This window comes from Setaria italica, chromosome VI (genome assembly GCF_000263155.2).
Source record: "Setaria italica strain Yugu1 chromosome VI, Setaria_italica_v2.0, whole genome shotgun sequence".
Taxonomy (NCBI): Eukaryota; Viridiplantae; Streptophyta; class Magnoliopsida; order Poales; family Poaceae; genus Setaria; species Setaria italica.
Genome location: NC_028455.1, coordinates 34,764,976 through 34,773,269, shown reverse-complemented (window position 1 = coordinate 34,773,269; position 8,294 = coordinate 34,764,976). Strand labels below are relative to the sequence as shown.

At 44.8% G+C, this 8,294-nt stretch overlaps 2 protein-coding genes across 2 annotated transcripts; one reads left to right on the top strand and one right to left on the bottom strand.

Moving 5' to 3' along the window:
- The first annotated feature begins 612 nt into the window (after positions 1-612).
- LOC101758300 (plant UBX domain-containing protein 8) lies at positions 613-6,684 on the top strand. The gene is made up of 11 exons (XM_004974020.3): positions 613-767; positions 2,892-2,953; positions 3,053-3,578; positions 3,654-3,737; positions 3,824-3,933; positions 4,238-4,478; positions 4,575-4,763; positions 4,833-4,997; positions 5,384-5,527; positions 5,606-5,662; positions 6,343-6,684. The coding sequence occupies exons 1-11, from the start codon at positions 684-686 to the stop codon at positions 6,454-6,456; spliced, it is 1,776 nt and encodes a 591-aa protein (XP_004974077.1). The 5' UTR covers positions 613-683; the 3' UTR covers positions 6,457-6,684.
- Positions 6,685-7,067: 383 nt separating this feature from the next.
- On the bottom strand, positions 7,068-8,019 carry LOC101758982 (non-specific lipid-transfer protein C4). The gene is made up of 2 exons (XM_004974021.3): positions 7,442-8,019; positions 7,068-7,330 (listed from the first exon to the last, which is right to left on the bottom strand). Exons 1-2 carry the CDS (start codon positions 7,725-7,727, stop codon positions 7,323-7,325), a joined length of 294 nt encoding a protein of 97 aa, XP_004974078.1. The 5' UTR covers positions 7,728-8,019; the 3' UTR covers positions 7,068-7,322.
- Positions 8,020-8,294: the final 275 nt, after the last annotated feature.

Sequence of the window (8,294 nt, the reverse complement as noted above, 5' to 3'; positions counted from 1 at the left end):
AGCCTTTATGCCAATCTCAATGGCCGATGTCAAAATTCGATATCCAAACATCTGCAGAAAACTCATGTGCACCTGCAGTTTGCTGGAGAAGACAGAAGAGTGTGTGTAATCTGAACTTTTTTCCTCGATAGCAAGAGTATCCAGCTCTTGAAATTGACGAAGCCGAAAGGATCTTTTTACCGAATTCTCCTCGGTGCAGCAAGGCATATACCAGTCAGTGGTGGCTACAAATGCTTTCAGCCTCACCAAAGCCTCCTCCATTGCTTCGCGAAGAAGCACAACGCCTTTCCTTCCTCCTCGTCCTCTCCCACGGCATACTTGCTTCGCAAGATGATGGAAAAGCCAAGCCGTCGATGGTGTTTTACGCTAATGCCCCTACGCCCTCCTGGTACACGAGCGAATCCATCGCTAGGGCTCTCGAGGGTACGGGCGTCTTTTCCGGTGCTTATCGTTCTCAGCGCGGCCCACGGCCCGCAAGAGAGGAGAGCAATAAGAAAGCACCACATCGCCCGCACTTGAATTAACACGCACGGCTCCGTCCGCTGCTTCGCGACTCCTCTCCTCTCCCCTCTCCTCTCCTCTCCGCCGCGGCCCGCGACCTCCTCGCCGCCGCCGCCGCCGCCGCCGCCGCCGCGTCGCCGGGGAGTTCCGGGCCCGCGCCCGGCGCCGGCGCGCCTCCCGCCATGGCGCGCCCGCCGCAGGAGGCGATCGACACCTTCGTCAGCATCACCGGCGCCGACGAGGCCGCCGCCGTCCGCGCGCTCGAGGTGACGACGCCTCCCCGCCCTCCCGGACCCCCTTCTCCACCCATTGGTGCTACGGACCCGTGCGTTCGGGGATTCGTTGCTTCGGTTTAGGGTTGGGCTTCGGCTTCTCACCGCGTTGGGGGTGATTAGATGGCGATGCGGGGCTGCGGCGGATGGGTTTGAGATGTGCGATTTGAGCCAGGGTTTCATAGGAGTGATTGGAGTTCGCTTCGCTGTGGTTTTAGGGGTGCCAAAAATAGCGGAATTTTCTGGAGTGTAATGCATAAGGGAGGCGGTTTTCTTGTTGTGCTGTGAATTGTGGTTGATTTCTAGTTCTGCATTTGTGTGGTGTGAAGTGCCGAAGCTTCACTGGATCAGGGTCGCAGTACAGAGTGGATGATCGGATCTCGTATCATTCTGCAACTGTGAATTGTTGTTCCTTTATCATCTAGCAGGAGAACCAAGTTTGTTTCTGTTAAATTCCGTTTGGACCTCATGTTCCAGAATGTCGGATCGTGTTGATTTGGTGTAGGAGAGGGAAAGCACTTGTTTAGATGTTTGTTTATGCCGGGTCTGTCTGTTGTCTACTGGCTGGCAGGCTTGCATTGTTCCTTCTTTATCTGTGTCATTAGTCTTTGGGATTCATCGGACCTGTTAGTGTTTGAAATGTAGAGTTGGAGTGCTGATTGAAACACTGCAGTATATTTCAAAATGCTGGAGTGCATTGAGGCGTCCTTAGTGGGTTCTTTCAATCACTCGCGCGAGTAAAGCGTCAAGAAAAAAATCATTCAAAATTTACCATCCGTTTTGCCTTTTTGAAGAAAATCTGATGCCCTGGGATACTGCCTATTGTAGGCATATGCTTGATTTTTCTTTTTGAAGCAACATTATTTTTCTGTTTGTTGTGATGAAGTCTTAATGACATTTGTGCATCTTAGTTATTCTAGAGCTTTCATTTATGTACTTAGCAGACTCCTCAGAAGGAACTTTGAACAGCTACTTTTTAAATGAAACATAGATGTGAATCCTTATCCAAGTACTCCCTCTGCTTTTAAAATTGATGATGTTTAGGACAAGCTACTTAGAGCTTGCCCTAAACATTATATATTGAAAACAGAGGGAGTAGTATGTTTTTTCATGCTGTGTATTGAAAACAGTATCTTCCATTTTAATACATGAAATGAAATATATGACTGAACCAATGTTCATGGCTCATCTCCATCCATGTTTAACTTTTCTTCTTGTTGAGTATCATGCTGTGATTTCTGCCCAGAACCTGCAGCTGATTTGTCTTTGATCTGATGGTGCGTTCCGAATTGTGATCTACAATTTGAATTGAATTATTTCTGGCTCTGTGACGATGATGAGCTCCAGTTCATGTATTTCACATATCTGTTTATTTAGTATCTCTGTCAGCTATTTTTTGCTAGCCCTGTGAGCTATTCTCTGTTCATCCTTGTTGTTGCATGTTAAATATTTTTTGCTAGCCCTGTCAGCTATTCTCTGTTCATCCTGGTTGTTGCATTAGCGCTTGGTAATTTTAACTTGATTAAAAGATAAGAAGCTCGAGTCAATCAAGTACCTCCTCTGATCGCAAATATAAGTCATTTACGGTGTTGCCATGGCATCAAATGTGACACTTTGACTAGCAATTTCTGTGAAAAATATTTTATTTCAAATAAAAAGGAATTACCATCCAGTATGCTGCATTTTAACCGTCTTAATAATTCGAACTTAAGTAAAAGACAAGAAAGTAGTATCACTGAAGATATGGAATGCAAACATTAGAAATATATGACTGTCTTTGGATTCATGTATGGCTGACCTTCTTTTCCCCTCAGCTATTCTCAGTTCATCCAGGTTGTTACATTAAACGCTTGGTAATTTTAACTTGAGTAAAAGATAAGAATTAATCAATCAAGTACTTCCTCTGATCGCAAATATAAGTCATTTAGGGTGTGCCATTGCGTCAAATGTGACACTTTGACTAGCGATTTCTATGAAAAATATGTTATTTCAGATAAAAAAAGGAATTACCATCCAGTGTGCTGCATTTTAACCTCTTAATGTTTCGAACTTAAATAAAAGACAAGAAAGTAGTATCCCTGAAGATAGATACAATGGCTGACCTTCTTTTTCCCTCAGGAACATGGTAACGATCTAAATGGAGCTGTGAATGCTTATTTTAATGAGGGGGATAGGTCCACGTATGTCTTTCTTCTCTTGACTTTTATGCATTTGTTGTCATGATATTTTTTTGCTGTTCCATTTGACATGACTGAGATGCTCAATTGAATGATTTTCAGCACCAGAATCAATCAAAATCCTGTACCTGCCAGTGTTGATGACATGGAGCTGGATGAACCACTTGATCCCATGTTTAACAGACCTTTGTTCCCTAGAACTTTGGGCAACCCTTTTGAACTTTTGGGTCCAGGTTTTGCCGACATAACTGCTGCTGATATATTTGGACGTGGACCTCAGGTTACACATCCTAGGGAGGTGAGGCAGGTACCTATTGAAGTTAAGGACACAAATACTCAAACAAGCAGTTCTGGTCAGGGTCCGGTTATTGAGGATGTTACTGGACGTGAATCTTTCTATGGTCCAGAGGTTCATGGGACTGTTATAGTTGATGAAGATGATGAAGACTTGCCATCAACACCGTCTGCTCATGATCCTAATATCCCAAGCAGCACTTCACACCCAAACCATTTCATGCCAAGTGCTCCTCCACCAGTTAATGTTAGCGACTATAACAATGATATAGAAGAGGAGATGATCCGGGCAGCAATTGAAGCTTCAAAAAGGGAAGCTGAAGGCATGACAAATGTATGCTTCTGGTTTTGGATCTGTCAAATTTCCATCTGACTAAACAAAATTTTGAACAAAATCCATTGTACGCAGGATCTAAATAGTGGTGAAACTGAGAACACGTCATGTGGCAGAGGTGATGATGAGCTTGCTCGGGCAGTTTCTTTGTCCTTGGAGGTAGGTTTTTAACTCCTAAGATATAGCTCTGTATTTTTGTTCATATATCTATATATCCTCAATATGTTCTTTAATGTGACTATCAGACAGCGGAGCGAGAGAGAGCTCTGCGCCAAGAGGGAATGCATGTAACGGATCCTTCTCCTGATTTATCTGATAAAGAAGACACTGAAGGAACAAGTGGGATGAATGAAAGGTGAATATATATGTATTTTTAAAATGTGTAGAACAGTGATAGCCCTAAATCACATATATATTTTTTGTAACATCTAGAATAGTGGAAGTATGTGGGTTATTCATAAAAAATTAATGGCTCAATTTCTATTCCCCTATCATTTCTTGAGTTTTTTTTTTGGTATCGTGCAGTTTGCATAGAAGCCATTCTGCCTTGCAGTATATGATATTCTTTCACTGTCTGTGTGCGCCACTTTCATGCAATTCTTTAAGCGAACCTTTAGCAATAAACCTAGTTTCCTCATACATGTCCTTTCTCATTGTAGGCAAGGACTTACCACAGGTAAAGTTGGAACTTCTGAGCAAACTGTAGATGGAGAGAACTTCCAGGAGGACATTGAAGATGATGACGAACAACCTTTAGTTAGGCAACGTTCTAGACGTGTCCGAGGCAGAACTACTGATCCAGTGGAAGTGGTGCAAATGGCAGACAGTCCTCCCTTGAGTCCTCAGCCTCATAATATTCAAAATGACCATCAGCATAATGGCGGTTTCCCTTCAGAAGAGGTATTCTGTTCCCCTCATGCCTCTAGGATGAGCTATAGTTTCTGCAAATTGTAGTTTCATCACAACTCACGCTGCTGTTTGAACTTCCTTGAAAAGTGGGGTGGCATTTCTTCCGAAGAGCATGACGAAGCTGTTATGCTTGAGGCTGCAATGTTTGGTGGGATTCCTGAAGGAGCACCGTATCCATTTTCCTTCCCAACCCGTGGACGATCAACCCACTATCCCCGAGTAGCACGTCCTCCATCACCAGCATTAACTGCACAGCGGTTGTTAAGGGAACAGCAGGTATTGAGCAGTATTCATCTGCTGGATTATCACAAGTATTGCATATGACTACCAATATTTCAATTGCAGGACGATGAGTATCTTGCAGCCCTCCAAGCTGATCGAGAAAAGGAGTTGAAGGCTGTGGAGGAGGCTGAGCTCCGCAGGGCCGAGGAAGCTGCAGCAAGAGAAGCTGCTCTTGAACGGCAAAAGAAGGAAGAGGAGGAGAAGCTAAAGAAACAGCGTGAGGAAGAGGTACTTTAGTTACCACTATCAAATTGCACAGAACAGGATGAGATGGGTGCATTTACCACACGTGGATGATTTTATTGGCCCAGGAGCATATATGGTTGATTAAATTGCAATTGGGATGGGCTAATTGTAGAAGTGGGTAATGCATACAATCTGCTTAATATCGTGAAACATATTATAGTGTATTCGCAAGTCTTACCAGGAAAGTCTTCGCGACCTATTGTTGATGCTTAACTAGAAGATGTCTATAATTTAGCAAAAGAATGATAACCAGAAGATTGATTTCCTTCTGCAGTTAATGCTGAATCTTGTTAGGTCTGTATTCTCCAAAGTTTTTGTTATTTTACTAGCAATATTGTCTTGCCTTTTTTGTGTTTATGTGAAAATAGGAGTTAGAGTCCGAGCTTGCAGCCAAACAAGCTTCACTACCAAAGGAGCCACTACAAAATGATGAGGGGGCAGTCACAGTGGTAGTCCGCATGCCTGATGGTAGTCGCCGAGGACGGCGCTTTCTCAAATCCGACAAGCTTCAGGTGAGGAGCTTTCAGTTGCCAGAATCCCTACTGAAGTGCTTCATTATACCTGCTTCTAATCTTCTGGAACTGTTGCAGTATCTTTTCGATTTCATAGACATCAGCAGGACTTTCAAACCAGGAACTTATAGACTGGTAATTCTGATTCACTTCTTTCAACAGTACTGTATATTTGCAAAACAATATCAGATATTCAGATCAGTGCAGTTACAGTCAGCTGGTTATTCGCACTAGCACCAAGAAAGAAAAAAACACTACTGTTTCTGAATACTTTTGCAGTACCTTTTTCTTTGGCTACATCACTTTGCAATTTCGATGGTACCTCTACATTTGAACACATGGCTCCTTTCGCTTATTGGAATTTGAATTATTTTATCGGACCATTTTGAATTATCTATGTGGCTATAGTGAAATATCCTGTTAAGTTTTTGATTATCTTCTACACTTGTTAATTGTTATAGACTTGAATCATCAATTGCCCTGGTGGCTGTCAAGTAGTCAGGTCACTAGCAAGTTGAGATAGTACTATACACTAGAGACAGGTCACTGATAGCTGCATGGCACGACCAACCATTTTTTGCTTTTACTGTACAAGGATAGTTATTTTTGCAGACACTATAGTTCATCGTTGCATTTTTAGCTGATCAGCTGGTCGGGTTATTGTTGTTTTCTAGCATTGACTATTGAGTGATGGCACTGAGCGAGCCTTATTAAGAGGATACATGAGTCATAGTTCTACATATAATTTGTCGTCTGTGTCTGCCCCTTCCTGTTCTTGTAACTGTTACTGAATTTTGTGACTTTTTGCTGGGCAGGTGAGATCTTATCCCAGGCGTGCATTCACTGATGGGGAGAGCCAGATGTCATTGAGTGATCTCGGTCTGACTAGCAAGCAGGAAGCTCTGTTCCTAGAAAAGATTTCAGGGTAGAAATATGCACTTCTAAAATTATATGTTGCGTGTTCATGAAAAATACTGTAGTGCTTGGATGATAGTAACTGTTGATCCCGTGGCCATCTTTTGTGGTGTGAAACGTTGGTGTTTCATTTTCACTGACTCCTGTCAGTTCGTGTTACACTAGTCTCATGGCCACTTTGAACGTGCCGTCAGGATGTATATACAATTCTACATTCAGAGGAACGTTAATTTCCTACAGTTTCATGGGTGCATGTGCGATTGTTGTGGGGAATTGGTTTAGATCATTAGTTATTGGTCTGCCTGGCCTGCATTCTTACGTAATGTTACGGCGATTGTCAATGTCACTCAGATACTAGTACTAGTTTGCCACAGAATCGGTTGCGTTGTACGCATGCTGTGTGGCTGTAAGTTTTGGTTGATTTCCGTTGTTCCAGTCTCCGGATGATATTCAATTTGTCATGAATAGGCATCGAAATGTAGAGGCGGAAATCAAAGGGAAGCACGAGTGCACAATAGAAAGAAGCATATTTGAAGCGAAGTGTTTTAAATTTTGTTTTCAGCATTTTTTTGTCCCGTCAAAATGACTGAAATTCGTGAAAATTTCGGGCGAAATTTGAGTTAAAAAAAAAAAGTAGATCAAGCATCGATAGCATTCAACCATCTGATCAAGCATGGTTTCACTTTATTTTTTTCACTGAGATTGGTAGCAAAGCAGTCTGAGTATTGAAACGAAAACGACGACGACGTTGGACGTGTGACAGGCGGCTGGCGACGCCGGCGGTCAGGCCGAAAGCTGGTGGAGCTCGATTGCTCTCGCTTCTCGCCATGGATCACGTCTTATTCCTCTCCCTTGCTTTGCAGCATCCTCGTCTCATTCCTCAGGCAGCTGCACGCACGAACAGAGAAGAAAGCCATAAGATTGAACACATCGATAAAAGCTTCACTAGCAGCGTGATGCAGTGGCAAAAAGACTGAATTGTAGAAGCTTGGTGCTTACAGCAGTTGACTGGGGCGAGGCTGCAGCGTCCGGGCAGGCTGTTGATGATGCCCATGGTGCTGCAGGCGCACTCGTGCGACACGGCGCTGAGCGCGCCGCAGCAGTCGGCGCTGGGGTCCGGCGCGCCGGGCACCAGGTACGCGCGGCACGCCAGGAGCCGGTTCAGCTGCGGCACGCACTGCCCCACGCCGCCGCCCTGCGCCTCTGCCACGCCGGCGCCGAGGCCGAGCGCCACCAGGACGACGAGGCACGCGGCGAGGACGACGGACACGCCTGGCGCTGCCATTGCTGCCTGCTGTGATCTTCTGGTGTTGTTGGCTTCTTGCTCCGCTGCTGGTGGTGGTTTGCTGTGCGTGGGTTGTGCTGCCGAGTGCGGCGCTATTTGTAGGTGTGAGTGTGACTCGTGAGTGCGCAACGGTGCAGGGCGGCGACCTTTGCGTGGCTCACCTACGGAGCAGCCGAGCCGGCGGCGCTTGCGCTTGGGAGCGGCGGGAAGCAAGAGCGGGAGTGAGCGCTGCCACGCTCGTGTGAGCCAACCGAACACGAGGGCGCCCCCGGCGTGTCACGCAGCGAGCTCTCTGCCTTTTTGTTGCCCGTTCATCTCGGCCAGTGTGTCAAAAAAGTTTTTAAAACCGGAGCAATTTAAAAACCAACAGCTATCTTTACCCATGTTGCAAACAATATAGATTTTTGTTACATAGTGTCGCAGAAATCCGCAACTATTTTAACACATTGTTGTAATAAAAAAATATCTTTCTCACTGTACCTAACACCACATGTTATATAGAGTGGAGCCGTGGAGGTTGAGGGGTGGCACTATTACGACAAATCTACTGTTTATTGCAACTTTGTG